The sequence below is a fragment of the Triturus cristatus genome, chromosome 3_2 (assembly GCF_964204655.1).
Source record: "Triturus cristatus chromosome 3_2, aTriCri1.1, whole genome shotgun sequence".
Classification (NCBI taxonomy): domain Eukaryota; kingdom Metazoa; phylum Chordata; class Amphibia; order Caudata; family Salamandridae; genus Triturus; species Triturus cristatus.
In genome coordinates this window covers 311,762,638-311,781,081 of record NC_140584.1, presented here as the reverse complement: position 1 = coordinate 311,781,081, position 18,444 = coordinate 311,762,638, and the positions used below count along the sequence as shown (strand labels likewise).

The following is an 18,444-nucleotide window of genomic DNA, read 5'->3' as shown; positions in this document are numbered from 1 at the left end:
AATTGCAAAAAAATAATATTTGTTTCTAAGTTCCGATCTCATTTGCAAATTGCAACCATCTCAATCACCTTTGATGGGCCAATAAGTCTGAATTTAGTCTTATGCATAGATGGACGCATGCATCTGATATACACCTAATTGGTTAGTTGCTGCTACTTGCTAGTCATTATACAAACTACATAAACAAGGTTCTACTAAGTGAGAGTACGCGGGCCGCTAAATTATTACTAATACTACTAAGCAACTAACTAACTACCACCATCTTAATGACAGGACAAAGGAAAGGAGTATCTCTAGTCTGCATTACCTAACTTAAGTTCTTATATAATCTGCCCAAGCGAGCACAAAGTTGCAAACAAAAGTACGATTAGGAAGCGCCGAGCATGAGCACCTGTCTAGAATAACGATCACGTGTCATAATTTCAGATTTCTAAACTTAATTTACCTGCATGTCAGCAGCAATATTCTTGTTATGTGAGAACAAAATAATATTTGCAATAACACAGAACACACAATAATAATTAGATTTAGCTACTTGCCAAGCCCCGCGACCTCAACACCTAGCAGGTCCACCAGGTCCTACTCTCGATCCAGGATATCAGACCACTGGTGCATCAGTTGGTTAAGGGTGCGCCAGACCACAGAGCAGCGATACACTGCCAGGTGCACCCTCTCCCCCTGCTGGTGACGCTCCCAGAACCCGGACCCGGACCCAGGCTTGCCGCCTGCTGCCAAGGTGGAGGGGAGGTTGCGCTGCACAAAAAAACAAGCGCTGCCACCTCCACCTCTGAAAACAAGGCCCGGGGCTGTACCCTTTAGAAAGTAGAAAATTAAGTAAAACATTAAGGAAGGAGAAGAAGAAAGGAAGTAAAAAAATTATAAAGCATGTAATGTAGAAAAACAGTGCAAAACGCACTTAAAAAACACTCAAAAAGTAGAAAGCAACACAAAATATACACATAAGAAGACACAGGGAAAGATAATAAATAAAAAAGAGCAGAAAAAAGGTTTTCAGAAAGAAGGATTGAAAAGATTAAGGCAGGATTGAAGTAGGCCCCAGCACCAATACAGAGAGAAGGAAACAAGATGGCCGCGCCCATGCGCGAAAGAGCGGTGCAGTTCGCGCGATATTTCCCCCCGAACATGCGATCTGCGTTACCATACAGCAGAAACGTCATGCGAATGGAGAAGACAAGCAACTGCTCCCGCTCGTGGAACTCTGCAGAGCGCGGTGGAGTTTTTTTACCGCTTCGCAGAGTTCCACATAGCGCTGCTATGCGAACTCCGCCCAGGCTTAGTCTTCGTATGTTCTATGGTGTTAGTGTCGAATGTTCCCCTCTCAGGTCAGGAAAATGCGTGGGCTTTGGTATGGACATAACACTCATGGCAGTGTTTCTCTAGTTTCCTAGCCTTGGTGGGGAACCTCTCTTGCATATGGCTTAATGGAGTCTCCATTATGGATTGGGGAACTTGCTTTAAGAATCGTTACCAAACTCTAGTCTAATTTTGGAGAACAATGTACAAGGGTGGTACCAAAACCAATCTACTTGTTAGAAGCTCTATAAAAAAATCAATGCATTGAAAAGGAAATTTGACACTAAACAGTAGACACATGCAAAATGAAATAGAAACAACCTGTAACAGAATGCAATTGTTAGTTCAGAGCAGTACGAGTTGATTTGTAGCAGTAAACTAGCAAATATTAAATTCTGGTCCAGAAAAATTGGTCATTATTGGATAAAGCAGAGATTTAACACAACATAACATTTAGACATGGAGCATACTGCAAAATATAACAGCACCACAATATCAATAAATGCATAAAAAGGAAAAATCTAAAAGAGACTAAGAGAGAAAGATTGACAGAAAAGATAAAAAAATGTGTCCAATACTTAGCCCCCTCCTAGCGCCTATATTCTAGGGAGAAAGGCTGCTTCACGTAGCACGCAGAGCTAAGTGAGCCTGACGGTCTGTCACTATTGGTTCGGAGGACAAAAACAAGCAATGATTTGTGTGGAGAAGAAGTAATAACCTGACAATTATCGGCCCTCTGTGGCCAGACACAAGCTATACTCTACTCACCAAGGTCCAAATGTTTTCTTTTCCCTAGCGTCTGAATTACACCCTATATCACACTAAGGGGTAGTGCGTACTGATTGCTTAATGACCAGCGGTCCAAGAGAAAAAAAGAGAAAAAAACACCTTTCACTTCTTTTAGGTACTGCCAGTGGTGAAACAGGCAGTCCCTAAGAAAAAACTATTTGGCTAAAAAATAAGATAAAGGTAGTAGCTTTATATAACACCCAGGTTCCATGCATGTCTCTGTACCATGGCCAAAGGGCCAAGCGATCCCTTACTAACACCCAGGGATGAAATGTACCTCTGATCCATGCCTAAAGGTCCAAGCGATCCCCTACTAACACCCAGGGATGAAGAAAACCTCTTAGCCATGCCCAAAGGTCCAAGTGACCCCTTACTGCCATCTATGGATAAGTCGTACCCTGTATCCCCCACAGTGGTGTCGAAACAGTAGTAGTCACCTTCGCCCTCTCCAGCGTACTGATGAGGAAGAAAGCAAAAAATGATCTACGCTTGTCCTAATTTGCCATACTCCACTTACTGGGACTAAGAATCAGATGTAGTCTCTTACCAAGTGACAGCTGCCACCAGACAGACCTCCACCCCGCGGATTCAGCAGAACTTCTAATGGCGTCTGCTCACTGGCCCATGTTTGCGCAGATGAATCCATTCAGGCAGGGGTCCTCGTCCTTCTGCAACAGTCGAGCTGGATAAACCAATCTCTCCTATCTGACTCACCAAAATGTTGCTCGGATATGAATTCAATGAAAAGACAAGAGGCGTCTGGAAAAACAAGAACAAGTTGGTTTTGATAAATGCAGCATCTGAGTAAAGTCTTTCGGTGTACAAAGTTTTGGCTGGTTTTATTCACATTCTGCGAGGTACAATAAATGTTTTTTTCATTCTTGAAAAGCCTCTCAGTCGTAAATTAAGAAGGGTGGGCATCTGATGAGAACACAGATGGCTCGCGACCGCCGGGAGAGCTAGTGTGGGCTTGTGTGTATGTGTCCGAATGTCCGGCATAAGGAACGTGTGATCACTACATGTGGTGTGCATGTGGCGTCCTGATTGGCTGAGTGTTTCTATCTACATGTGGTATCTAGCTATGTGGTATTTTTGGGAAGCACGAGCCTCTAGCGAAACGTGTTTTATGGGAGCCAATTGTTGAAGACCTGTCTGGCGTGTTTGTGGTATATCTGTGGGATCGATCAAGGTTTGCCCTGGGTGTGCGTTTGTCTATGGGTTCAGAGAGACCACCACCTGTGATCTGTTATTCAATAGGAGTGAGTGTCAGTTGCAGGGCCTGTCTGATCACGTATCTCTGATTCGGGTTGATGGGTAAGTCACCTTGGGTAAATCCGACAGCAATGAAGCAAGTTCACTGGAACTTTTGTACATAATATGGCAGTCACTGGTGTAATTTTATCGACATTCTCAATAGTTTGTGTACAGTTCTCATAGTGTACATTGGTATTGTTTTTACCGACATTGATATAGTTATGCATTCCTTGATCGTGAAGTACATTGATATTGCTTTTACTGGTAACAACATTGTCATTCGTACATGGATTATGGTATATATTGACATTGTTACTGTCAGTATCCGCACGGTTATGCGGGCTGAGGTGATGGCACACATTGACATTGCATTTATTGGTATTGCAGTTGTCGGGCCTGTAGCACATATCACGGTATACATTGATATTGTATTTACCCATTCCAACACACTCAAGAAATATCTACGCTAGTATCATCACTCAAACATAATGCTGACATGCGACACGACTACAGTGCTTCTGTGTTTGACATCCTTCCCATCACTGCTAATGCCAAAACAAGAGAATCCTAAATTCGTCCCAGCAGTAAGGAGGCATCCTTTTCATAGGTGAAAGGAGGGTGACTGTTGAATTCTGAAAGGCATATGCCACAAGTGGAACATTAAATCCTTTGACCAGTGTAAGAAAGATTTAGTGAACTAGACAGGGTCCACTACAATTAAGTATGCCACTGAGTAATACGTCCAATGGATAATATGCCATATTTCTGATCCATCACACAGTTTAAATCTTTTGTGATGAAATGTGTATCCTTAAAAGAGGTCCTATGAGCAAAGTATAAACTAATCAAAGAAGGTGAGACATATCAACAATGGCCATGCTTAGTGGCATGGAAATGTGCATTGGGCAAATAAGTCAGTGGTGAGAAAATGCAATGATTATGGCTGGACATAGCTGGAGGTGAAAGAAATATCCTATTTGGAGATCTGTGATATAAAAAAATGTGTAACTGGTAGCTTACAATATTCAATCTAAGGTTCTATACACATGTACTTCTGGGATCTTTTGGAGGTGAACAACAGACTTGACCTCACACTACATATATGATGGGCATGCTCTAGGCCGACACTTTACAGGAAAGAAGTCCTTAGTCTAATTAAAGATATTTTGGGGTATCCTATATTGTGACTTCCAGAGGTGTAGGTATTGATTTGACATTCTAAAGCAAAGGCAATGGGCAATTCAGAGACAACATTCTAGAGACATGTATTACTCACAGCAAAGCAGCTAATATTGGCAGTATTGAAAAAATCAGATGCCCCCAATGAGGGTTAGGTGGCATCTCTGGAAAAGATTTCATACAATTTGAATGACCTCAGTGCACCTTTCCGGAAAACATGGAGACTGCTGAATGACCATCCAACAAAGATAGACAATATACAGATGACTGATACACCTTAAGGTCCTTGACCCACATCACTCTCAATAGAACCACGGTAAGCACGCAAAGAAAATAAATCCACGACTTGTGCAATGAACAGTCAATTATGGGGCATATGTAATCTGACGTGTGCTACACGTTCTTTTCTGATAGTGTAACAGATAATGTTTGCTCTATGTGGGCACATCTCATTTCCTAATAAAATGTGTGATGTTAAAAAAAATACTTTTGTACACTAGCATAAGGGGAGGGACAAGAAGCTAGTTAAAGAAAATGAAGGAAGGTCCTGTACCATTGCACCTAAGAAGATAATGTAAACACAAGAAGGTCACAGTTCCTAAAGGGAAGGAAAGAATACTCAACAATCTAATTATGGTTGTGGGGTATAAGAAATTGTCTCCGAAAGGTAGTTGGGTGTGCTAGAGGTGGGAGTGTGCCTCCTTTTAGTTATGTGCCCTCACACACTCTTACGAGTGTAAAGCATCATCATAGGGCGGTGATCCTCGTGGGGGTGGCGCTGCAGTCCCTCACGGTCCCTACAAGAGGGCTCTTTGCCGGAGATCTTTTGAAGGAGGTGCCATATTTGTGCATGTGGGTGTGTGGGCCAAAGTGGTGTAAGTGAGTGACAATAATATTACCTCTTGGTACCTCAGAAAATTTTAATAAAAGGTCCTTGAGGTAAATTAAAACTAGTAGACTGGTTTGGAGACTCTCTTTTGAACTAAGTAGAGGGGCGGGATAGATGTTATCCAACCGGCTCACAAACCGTGATAGGGATGTGTGAGGTGTTAGGGGTCCATAGTGGTCGACATGTTTCGCGCAGACTTGTGGTCCCTAGTGGATCCTAATGCGCTTCTTCAGGACCGTGTGTGAGGAAAAAAGGTAAAAAATGGGAGTCAGGGAAAGCCCTATACTGCCAAGTCAGCTAGAGTCTAGATGAAAGGGACGTCACTGCGTCCAAGAACCGTCTTGTCCGAGTTCTAAATAGCCGAACCCTCTCGTAATGGTAGATAGGCCGCAACTGCGGTACGTCTGGCAGCCGGGGGATAACATTTCTCCCTTGTCGAGGTGTACGTAAACGTAGCACTCAACCAGGTAACGCTGGTAAAAAAACATACTTCACAGCTTCAAAATCACCAATTAACCCAAATAGATCTAATTAACAATTAAATTCAATTTTATTTGATAAATTTTGCAAATTAAAAACTTTTTTCAGTTCCAGTAGCCTTAGATAAATGTATTGCCTCTCTGCATTTATCTAGTTCATAAACCTTAAAAAGAGGTGTTAACAAACATTTCTGGCAAACAGTATATAATATGCATCTCCTCAACATCTTTCATAGAGCAAACATAGGTTGCCTACTTTAAGGTCCCAACGTAAACTGTAAATACAGCCACTACATATATTGAGATTATTTTATCTAGATATTTCTCAATTTCTCCAGACCAGGCATTGATTAAACTTTCACATTGTCGGAGCATAAGCTAGAATTAAGTATGGCCTTTAAGGATTTTCTAAATACATTCTTCCAATATCCAGCTCTGATGACCCGTGCAGTAGGTGGACTTAAATTACTAGAGTCTGCCCAAACACAATTTAAAACCAGTTTAAGAAGTGTGCTACAAATATGTGCTATTGATGACAAACATAATGCATGATTAAAGGATAATAGGCCCTGCAGCCCTTGTACACTATTTAAGATGATGGATTTAGCCAAATGTTTGCCCAGAATAAAATTAGTTAAGTGCAGCTTGCTGGGCTATACAATTGATCCCTACTTCATATTTCAGCATCAGCAGAGGAGTAAATGTATTTTTTATTCTGAAAGTTTTCAACATGCTACTTTTATGATTTTTAATGTCAAAAATCGAATAAAATATATTTGATGATTGACTTAGGCAATCTTTCTTTAAAAGACATTTTAGGGATGATCCATCCATCTACATACACTCAGAGAGCGGCTCCATATAAGGCCCCACTATGAATTTTGGCACAGAATATTCTGGGAGGAGTAGGTGAAGCACCGGCAGCCTGTCCCTCATTATGTGCCAATAAAACATGGTCAAGTTTAGTAGGATGTAATTTCTTGTTATCTGGGCTGACCATCTTCTTAGGCGATTATAATTAATGTCAAAATAGTGAAACCTGCGTACAGTTTGCAGCTTACATCCATTCTATCTGAATCCTGTCTATGGACCTATGTCTTACCTATAATCATAAGTTTGCAGTTTTCCTTGTTTGTGTCAGGTTTATGGTGTGTACAGCATTACCAGTTATCACAGTCAGGATAAATGAGCTGGTACTAAATTCACCATTCTTTCAAGGATCTCTTGAGATAATAGGAAACCATTTAACAATCAACAATCCAAGTTAATTTCATAGACAGAGTTGAAATCCTCTTGTGATGGGCTGGGTCATTTGGATTGCTGATTAGTATGTCATTCATGGCAATTTGTAGCATATTTCACTGCAATTATATCAAATTTTTGGGAGAATTTCATAATAATGTACAATTATGTATTTAATCTTTGTAATGTTTTACTAGATGCAAGTCCTTACATTCGAGTAGTATACTTACAGGAGCATTGGCACAAATGTGGTTTGCTCACTGGCTTGATAGCTACTGTCATACGTGCAAGTGATGTTCACAGTTTGGCTGAACCCTGTCACATAGGTTGCAATTGTGAGGGTGTTGGAGATTGTCACATGGGTCCCGTTGTCCTGAAAAGAAGCACAAGCTGTAGTAAATTGTGAATCATGATTCCCGTTTGCTCTTGAAGACAAAGCTTGGAGTGCTGCTGGACCAACCATCACAAGTCTGGAATCCGTAACATTCCACAAATATAAAGAAGAACAGTTTAAACACTGCTACACAATTCCCATCTTAAGCATATCAGAAGACCAAATAAATAACACTACAAGAGTTGGGTTTCACTCTATAAGCAATGCACATTGGCTAGAAGACTGACCAACATGGCACCTTTCACATGTCCCTGTTGCTCAGGTCTTATTAGAAGGTACTCTATTTTTTGCCCATCTGCTAGTTCTTCTTTAGTCAAGGCTAAAAACAAAGTCAGCTGAAGTCAAAGAATGAGTCCCTGTCAGTTAAAAAGTGTTGGAGTAAACTGATTGCGCCTGAGTTTTTAGATAAATATGCACATTTAAAGTTGATCGGAATGCTAAATATGGTAATGTAATTCAGATGCATTGACCATTTAGTGAATTTGCCTAATTTTTGTTATAAGCTAGTGAGATTGTTGTATTAATTACTTGTAATTTGCATCTTGATGCCTTGTTTTTCAGTTCTCCTTTTCCTGTTTTGCCCCTGATGATCTCTCCTGATCACCCTCGTCCCTGCCCTCTTGTCAGTCTTCCCATTCTCCTTGGTGAGTTGCTTCTACCCACAGACAGGATATCTATGGAGCTTTAACAGTGGGTTCATGATGATTTTGAGGTAATGAATGTGGAAATATTAAAAGGAACTTTTGTATCTCACCAAAACTGCATCTTCTTCATAATCACTACAGAGATTCCTGTTCAAATGATGAAATAGGAATAGTAATTAGATCTCTAGCGCAGCATTTCTTTGTCGTGTGTGAAGAGAGGAGCAACACATACAAAGATTAAGGAATATTAGTGGGTTAAAAAATGTACCTAAAACAAGTTATGAACACAGTCGCCCTTGTGTGCCACCACTTCCTGCAAGCTAACTTCCAAAGTCATATGCCTTCTAGCCAGGCGCTTGTATAAGCGGTGGGGTCTTACATGAGGAGGCCTTTGGGGTAGTTAGTGACAGAGGTTTCTGGCAACAGCCCACATTATGGTGAGCATACATTGGTATTAACGTACAGGTGATAATTGTCTTTCATCCTGACTGCCTCTGGAAACTAATAAATAATTTGAGTGACAGCCTCTTACTCTTTCAATTCCATCACAAGGGTCATCATCCGGAAAGACTGCAATAGAGATGGTTAGTTGTTGCAAATAAAGTTGATGTGACCATTTTAATAAGCTGGAGGAAGTATAACCTGCTGCTTATTTTGGAGATGCTGTGCTTTGATTTAGTTGGAAATTAAGCAGTTTAGTGGTCCCATTAGATGTGATGTAATCTAATTGTTACATTGGAGTTGTGGCCTAGAAGTTAAATAGCTGATCTAATCTTCTTGTTGCGGTGGACATGCAGCTGAGTGACTACAATCAACAAGATATATTTTTGTTGTTGAGTGATGTTGTTTAAAGGTTAAGCTGGAGACAATGTTGTCTAGTTGTTAGGTTGAAGATAAGTCATAGTGGTTAAGCTGAAGGGGATTTGGTCTAGCTGCCAATTTGGAGGTCATATGGTATTGTTAAGGCGTGGATGATGAAGCCATTGGTTATATTTGAGGAGATGCTGTCTAGTGGTAGATAAGTGGAGGCGTTCCATAGGGTTTGCGCTGGAGGATTTGTGGTCTAGTGGTTACTTTGCCAACAATGACTAGACATTATGATATTATATTTAAGCAACCTAAATGAGTCGGTACAAAACACTTACGGTACATAATGTCCCATTTTTCCTATTTTTTATGGGACTGGCTTTTCTCACTTTAAATGGAGAGGAGACTAAAGATTCTCTTTAAATGCACCTTAACCCTCTAAATGGCAACCTATCTAGATTAACAATCTTCAAATGTTGTCCACTTTGGCAAAATGGAAAAATAATTATGCTTTTCATTTACTAGATCATAGGTGAAGTTTCTACTCTGTCTTAATCGGTTCTAGTACAACTCCTTTTGTCAAGTTTCATAGTGTTTAGTGGACTTGTGACCTGCATGATACCTTCATCCAGCCCTAGTTTATGAACAGACAACACTTTGCATGCTAGAATATTTGAACCCATCCCCTTTAATCTTTTATTGAAACATGAATACTGGAGAATGTAATGTGCTTTTCTAAAGAAAGACAGGACTGGTAGCAGATGTAACACATGGCATAGTGGTGCATGGCAGCCAAGTGATTTATGAAAGTTTTTTCTTAAATTATGGCTCCAACCAACAATCTGCTTGATGAACTACACCTTATGAATAGCCAACTAAATCTATCACAATTCAGCCTCGATTTCTAGCGACTGCTTTATATATATGTCTTTCTTACCTGTAATGTATTACTGACTTTTGCTATCATCTCTCCATTTAGAGATGATGTTCTCTCTAGTTTGGAAGCCATGGATTGAAATGTCTTTAGCAGGTCTGCCATTCCATAGTTATTTTACCTTATTTCTAAGATTTCAGTAGAAGTTGTGTATCCTTACATAAAATTTTCCTGCAGACACACGGCTTCCTTTCTCCTCCACAATCTAGAATCTTCACCGACACAGGGCTTCTTCCAGGTTCAAACTTCAGTCATAAGTTCCAGAACCAAAACATATCTTTTAGTACTTTCACATATATCTGCAGTTTTGCTATACCATGATCACACTGTAGACCTTTCTCCTATACACCTTCTCTTGAGATGTCTGGTACTACATTTACTTAGTTCTGTTTGAAACGGCTTCTACGCTGTTTCCTGAAATGGCATTCCGCTTTCTTTGACTTCAGTGGCAAATTGTATACCTAAAGAATCAACCTGTTTTTGCATTCTATATTTTCACAGTCTTCTGGTATAATTTTACGTTTGGTTTTAACGCTCATTTTGCGACAATGACACTCATATTTACATCTGTCACATATGCTCATCACTTTTAAACATAAGATTAACAAAGCTGCACTTTTTTCTGCTAAGCTGCTATTACAAACTTTAGTTTTAGTATGTCACAACTGGAATGCTGAGTGGTGACTGAGACAAGGGAACACCAACATACCATCAAGCATACCTGTGGCATCACACCACCACATCACTCTGTCACCTGAGCTGGTTAGCTAGTGAGGAAGAAGTAAGGCATCAGGCTATCGATGCCTTACCTCCTGTAGGTGTGTCTCTGTACTTCTGTACAAAATACGTTCTTCCCAGACCCAATATCCCACTTAGCCAATACCCTAAAGGGCACAGAATATTCACACACCCAAATCTCTAATTTTAGCAGCCAAGTCCAATTCAGTTTTGCCTTCTAACATAACATCTATCTGACTCCAAACCTGCCAGAAAACACCATCCAATATGCTCATCATTAATAATAATGTGTCATGCTTCATCATCGGGCGTTGCTCCTTGTGGGGTAGGAGCTACTGTCCCCCACGGGCCCCGCAAGAGGGCTCTTTAGGGGAGATCTTTTAAGGAGATGCCGCAGTTGTGCATGCAGGTGTGTGGGCCTAGAGAAGTGAGTGGGTGGGTTAAACTTATCTTCAGTGGTACCCAGAACCCAGTTTTATTCAGGGGTCCCGAAGACAAGGTTAAAATATCTATAGGATGTGGAGATCCCCCTTAAAACAAATGTAGAGGAGGGGTGAGTATTTTACCGCTGCTCTTGCATCCATGAAGTAAAATGTGAATGAAAAGTGTTGTTTAGGTCAACATGTTTCACGCTATGGACGGTCCCTAGTGGATCCAAGAGCGCTTCGTCAAGACCAGGTGCAAAAGTGATAAATCAAGTGATAATAAACATAGGAATCAGGGAAGAGGCGCCCTATACTCCTACTGTACCTACAGTCTGGTTACAGTGCGTAATAGCACTGGCTAGAATTCCCAATAGAATCCTGTGTCCCAACTTGATGAAAAAATGAATAAAAGAATAGAGCCAAAGAGAGAAACACATATATATTAAAACAATGCAGTAACATTTTCATCATGATGTGAGGCGCGCGATGCTCTCATGCATCGTGTAGTTTTGTTAAAGGGCATGCTCAATGTCAGATGCCCAGTGACATACAAGTGCGCCTTTTGTAGACCTGTGTGCTCATGCATACAGGTGCTACATCACCATAGTGAGGCTGCACACGCCTAGGGTGGTAATCATTTATGCATGCATACAACTTTGAATTACGGTACCCATGGTCACGGGTTAGTGGTGGTCATAAGGAAATGACCTAGGTGGCAAGACTGCTGCCGAGATTGTCATGCCCCCATAAAATCAAAAACTGCTGTGATTACAATTCTTCTTTTTTAAGACCTTGCATGGTGCCCCACTATGTATCATGCCACGCTTAACTGATGGAAATGCGAGGAAACCGCCTACCCCTGTATTAAGGATGATCGCCAACGCCAGCGGTCAACGATAGGTGCGCGTAAAAATCTGTGGAATAATGTTATAAAATGGTCGGTCAGCATGTCGCTCACCCACCTCGCATTCATCATCTCACCTGAGCTGAAGTTCTAGCAGCAGCAATATACTCACAGTCAATTACTCCGCAGGGTGCCGTGTGCCTACCCCTCCGTTCTTGCCGCCGGTAAATGGGGTGAAGCCGGGAGGTGGAAATATACACGGTCATCTGCGGAGTTGACGTGTGGGGGGCGTGTTGGACCAGAGTGGGAAGTGTTAGCAGGGCAACTCCCCTGTATCGTGGCCAAATTTGGCGGCCATCTTGGGCGTTTACATTGGTCATGAACGGCGTTTCACTCATTGTGAGCCAATTGTGGGGGACATAGTGAGCTGGTGAGTGACGTGGACAAGGCTCATGTATCTGGCACCATCTTAGAGAGGCCTTTCTTGTGGTATGCGATGTGATTCCTGTGGTATATGATATTATAAATCCAGTACATAATGGTGTGCTGGGGAATGCCAAGTTAGTAGATAGCTGGCTTCGGGCACAATGGGGGTGCCCTAGGAAAAAACATGTATACCCCGGAGCCATCTTTTAACCGCTAGGGTTATGGTGTGCCAATCCATAACAATGGATTACGAATAAGTGGATCATGTGTTTATTAGTGTCTTGGTGAGTTCCCAAGTTGGTGGACAACTGGCGTGGGGCAAGTTGGTAGACGGCTGGCCAATGACACAATGGAGGGGTCTTTTACAAACGTTACTGGACTCAGTCTTACAGACCCAGTGCAGACCCAGTCAGTGCAGACCAAGTGACATCGTCGAGAGGAGAGGAGAGGAATAACCAGAGTAAGCAGAGGGACTGAGGACTGGGAGGCAGGTCGAGATAGCTGTCAGGCGGCAGTTGCTGACCCTCCCCGCCTCGGCTGGTGTTGGTTCTGCCGGCCCCCAACGACCCCAGCGCCCTCACTTACCCAAGCCGTGTGGCTCTGCGAGTCAAAACGTACTATTAGCAAACAGCTATTAGCTACCAGCTACCTAACTATCCAGCTAAACTGCTTCCGGGTCAGTATGAGGTCTGGAAAAGTGAGAAGGACCATTATAAAACCAGAATCAAAACGAAAAAAGGGGGCTACAAGAGATGTTGGAGCCACTCTATCACCTACAGATAAAGACCTCTGCAAAATAAGGACCTCTAAGGGAAAGGACAACTCGAATGATACCAATTCCGCCAACAAAATCGGCGACGACATGGGCTGCCTTTGGTCCTCTTGCATGGATGCCACCAAAGATAAAAACTTAGAAATCGCAGCGGACCCATGCAATTCAATAAAATCAAGTAAGCTAAAAAAAGGAGCGAAAAGAGAAAGAACCGAAGATCTCACAACTATTGATGGAGAACCAGCTAGGAAAACTACATACTCTTATCAACCAAAAATCTACACGAAATTTGCGTTCTTAAAACATCCAGGAGCAGCAATTTTCACAAACAACGGAAACCTAGAAGGTCTACCAACTCCATTGGAGCCTGGAAAGATAGAATATCCACCATTACATGAACAAAAAATACCAGAATCAGAAAAAACGCCAAACATTACAGTAGTGGATATACACACCGCTAATAATCTTACGACATCAACTGAAAGTAGCTCACCAATTAACAATGAAGAAGGCGGAACACTATACTTATCAGCAGACCCGCCAGAGGAGCTCAACAGCCAATCAGACACCGAACTGACAAACCCTCAAGGCATACAGACTCAGCTCAGGAGGATAAAAATAGAAAGCTCCCCAGACAAGGTCACAACATTCAGTGGGTCAAGTATAGACAGAGCATTAGATGCCTCTATCATTCTAGAACAACATGACCCACAGGACTGGGGAGATCAACAAATAGGTCTGCCATGGCAAAAATCTCGTAGCGTGCAGGATGCTAGGATAGTAACATCACGACAAAATAGCAGACTTTCACCGATGCTGAAGAGTGCACAAGACGGCCCTCACACGGCCCCAAATGAGCAGAGCGATATGGGTCTCCCCAACACGCCAAAAAATTGGCAAAGGGAGTATCCACACACTATAGACAGCGATATGTCTTTCCTTGCAACACAGGAGTGGCAAGAGCTAGTGGCGGCATACAATCTAAAACCCACTATAACTCCAAGCTCCAGGAGACCAGAGAGCGAGAGTAAAAGCTCGTTCATTACCTTCTGGGCAAACCTACTAAACACAATACAACTATCAGCAGCAGCTTTACAATATCAATCAGAGAAATTAGATATGCAGTTAATAGTACTGGAAAGACTAGCTGAATTCACTTCAGGGATTGAGAAGAAACTAGGCGACTTAAATGGCTTAATAAAAAGGGGTCAGGAAGCAGTAGAACTTTCTGCTATAGTAAGAACAGAATGCGACTGCTCCCCAATAATTAACAAACTATCGACACTACCAACCATGCTAGAGAACCTTCTGGTCAATCTGAAGCCAATCGCACCATCGGACTTGACAGATACACCTAAGGAGGGAATCGACGTAAGGGACTCCCAACCACACGGAAATACAGAAAAAGCAGAGAACGGGTTGTTCCAAAACGAGAAGACCTGTTGCTCTACTGCCAGACAACCGCCAAAAAACGCACTCCCAAACCTCTCACCTCAAGAAATAGCCACAACAGAGGTGCCTACAAACTCACGAACCCGCCGGAAACAAAAAAGGAAGGGTAGGAACAGGAAAATGACAGCCACGGCCCATGAACAGGAGGGGCAGACAGTGGAATTCCATTGCCAAGTGGAACAAGAAGAGACGGCGGGAATTTTAAATCAGGCCGAGTAGACCCCGCCATTGGGCAAAAAACTGTCAACCATAAGGACCCCCATCAATCTTAAAATCCGGATATCAATGGAACTATTAGAGACAGCAATAGAACACCCTGGGCACGAGGATGTTATAAAGGCACAACGCTTACATCAGCAGGAAAGATTCGAAATAGAGTCTGACTCATGCAGCACAGCAAGGAGCCACATTGACAGCTGGCCAAGGGCCATGCTACAAAATGTGAAACAGTCGGCCCTGGAGCAGGAATCAGAACAACTCAAAATAAGGGCAACTTCAGCCAAAACTGATAACACCAATGACCAACCCTCCACCGGGGCTAATCATCCTGAACAAATCGCAGCCCGAGTATCTAGAGACACTTTAACAAATAAGACAGATATACTAATATTCGCTCCAGAGTACAAACCTAGGGGCAGAATGTATACCTTGAATAGAGGAAACATAATTAAATTAATTACATCTATCAAGGGTCTGGAAGGAATTACCACAACCGACTTACTTCAAATTGAATTCCAACCTGTACTCGATCGACCAGTCCAAACCAGAAACGACAAAGACAACATGGGCGTCAAATGATCTGGTCGACCGGATTTTAGGAGAACCTAACAAATTTGCTCAATGGGGAATAAGGCTGGAACCAGGCAGAAGGCCAGCCTACCCAACACCGTTTTTAAGGGAGAGCGAAAAAGAACACCCGCTCAAAGCTACATCAATTCTAAAAGGAGCCCTCAGCCAGTCGCCAGGCCGCCAAGGAAGGTCCTTAAACACTAAAACGGTAATAATGAAATCTATAGCTCCTAATCTGGACATAATACAGCGAACAATAACAAACAGAGGTGGGCAAGCCCTCAACACACACAACATTGAACAACCTCAGAGTATGTATTTGGAATATCAATGGCTTGACTGACAAATTGGATGATCATGAAACACTAAAATACCTAAGGACATTTGACTTGATACTACTTCAAGAAACCTGGGAAGAAGCTGAGATAGCCCTTGAAGGCTACATGACGCAAATCGTCCCAGCTACCAGGACCTCACCCTTTGGCCATAGCTCAGGCGGATTAATGATCTTTGCCTCAATCCTCATAGTAGGATCAATGAAGGAAATAAAGACTAAAACTATAGCTCCTAATGTCATACAGGTGACTGAGATAATAATTAACACCAGAAAGTCGGACTATCGCCTGGTAATAGTTAACTCTTATATACATCCGAAGCATGGACGGAAAGGTGCAAGAGAGCTGGTCAAAGAGACAGCAAGAATTATGGACGAGGGGGAAGCTGAAAATGTAATCTTGGCAGGAGACTTTAACCTCTTTCTTTTTGGAACCGTAATGGACGATGATTTGGTACACGAACTTAACAGAGCCTGGGGAAAACCAACTCAGGCACAACCACTTCCAACTAAACAAACCAATTGCTCGAACCAATTGTTAAAAGAATTAGAGCAATTAAACCTAAGGGCGTTGAACGGCCGGTACAAAGAAGACACTCCTCCAGCATCAACCTACCACTCGGCAGCAATTTCCTCCCACCTAGACTGCGCATTTGCAACTCTCCCTCTATTCGACATCATCAAATCATTTAAGTTGGGTGATAGTGATCAAAGTGACCATTTGCCACAAGAAATCGTTCTAAGTATAACCAGAGAGAACCCCACGGAAGTCAGGGCATGCGCTAGATCCGAATACACATCAGATTTTAAACGCATAAGATATAAACAAAATAACATCGAAGAACTGTCTTTAAACGCGAAGGAGCTTATCTATCAGGGCAATTTGGTTGTAAACCCAATAGAGGCCTGGGAGTGGTATACAAAGTCTCTGGGGACCAAATATGCAACAAAACCAAGGTCAGTCAAAGGCAAAACTCCTAAGTCTGTATCGAGCAAGACAAACACGCTTGAGATAAAAAGAATTAAACGGAATATAAAGCAAACTTTAAACCAACTCCGTATACAGCCTAAAAAAGGGCCTTTGGAAGACGCTCTAAGCGGTTTAAAAGCAAGCCTAAGAAAGGCAACTTGGGAAATCAAACGACAGGTGAATGACGAACTCTGGGCAAAAATAAAGTACGATTCAAAACTAAAAAACAGTGCTAAATTTTGGCAAATAATTCACGGCTTGCAGCGGCCAGGCCATCAAGGAATAAACTCCTACATATCAGAGGCAGTTTGGGCTGACTACCTGCACAATCACTTTAACCAAACCGACAAAGGAAATTCCACAGCCCTGACAACACAAGAAACAGATAACAATCAGAAGGACAATGAAATAGGAAAGATTGAAAAAGGGTCAAGAAATCCCAAGGAAAGCACAACGGGAAAATACGACCAAAAGAAGACTGATGGGGTAAAGAACAACAGCACACTAACAAGCAACATAGAGAACAAAATTAACATAACAGCGGATCGGATAAAAACTCAAATAAAGAAGGGGAAAATGGAAGGAGCTCCAGGCCCAAATGGGATCCCACAGATGATATTTAAACTGGACATCGAATTCTGGAGCAACACACTAGTACCGCTCTTTGTGGATATACAAGAATTAGAAACCTGCCCGGAATCCTGGCAAGGATCGACCATAAGTCCAATTCATAAGCAAGGAGACAGGAGTGATCCTTGCAATTATCGGTTGATTACCCTACTTGACATAGAAGCAAAGTATTATGCTGGCATTCTGCTGGACGAATTGACATCTTGGGCAGCGTCAAAGCACATAATCCCGGCAAATCAAACAGGGTTCTGCAGAGGACAAGCAACTACCACCAATGTTATGGCACTAACTCTGCTGGCAGATGCGGCCAAAGTAGGAAAGAACTCGCTGTTTCTATGTTTTATCGATTACAGCTCAGCCTTCGACCATGTGGACCGGGGCAAACTTTGGCAAAAGCTTGATAAATGGGGGATACCGCAACCCCTCCTGAAGCAGCTAATCTTACTTCACACCAACACCTGGGTTAAGATTAAACTGGGAGATGGGACGCACCTCTCCAGGCGAATCAACACCTCTAAAGGACTGAAGCAAGGGTGCGTCCTTGCCCCTACTTTGTTTAATCTTTTCCTGGCAGATCTACCAGGGGAACTGGACAGCACCAAATCGCATGCCCCACGGTTGGGGGACATCACGCTGTCCAACCTCCTCTATGCTGATGACCTGGTTCTAATAAGTCGAACTCCAATTGGCCTTCAGCAACTTCTAAACACCACCAGCACATTTTCACAGCGTAATGGATTAAAAATCAACCTACAGAAAACAAAAACTATGGCTGTGAATTATAAGAAGGCCAGGAACAACTGCTGGTACCTGGACGGGTATAAACTGGACCATGTAGCGTGCTACAAATACCTGGCAGTCCTAGTAGACAGCAGAGGCTCGTCCAAAGCGCAATTAGAGACGTTACAACGAAAAGGCACCATGAGTTGTCTTGCGAGGATCCCCTTGAAGAAAATACTGCCAGACTATACGCTTGACCCACTTCTACAAGTATTGAGAGCTCGCCTTCAACCGACGCTAACATACGGGAGTGAATCAACTCTCGGAAAAGATGCTCTTACCCTTGACAGAGTGATCAGCAAAACTTACAGATCCATCTTTCGGCTACCCAACTATGTATCTCCTGCCCAAATCCGTTT

The 18,444-nt window shown here is 42.4% G+C and overlaps 1 protein-coding gene across 2 annotated transcripts in view; it reads right to left on the bottom strand.

Annotated features, from left to right (window-relative positions):
• Window positions 1-18,444, bottom strand: part of LOC146857249 (uromodulin-like) — a 297,850-nt gene that overhangs the window by 117,767 nt on the left and 161,639 nt on the right. For both annotated transcript variants that reach the window (XM_085646813.1, XM_085646814.1), the window contains exon 5: window positions 7,377-7,519. In XM_085646813.1, coding sequence (XP_085502939.1) covers window positions 7,377-7,519 — 143 coding nt within the window. The remainder of the gene's footprint in view (window positions 1-7,376; window positions 7,520-18,444) is intronic.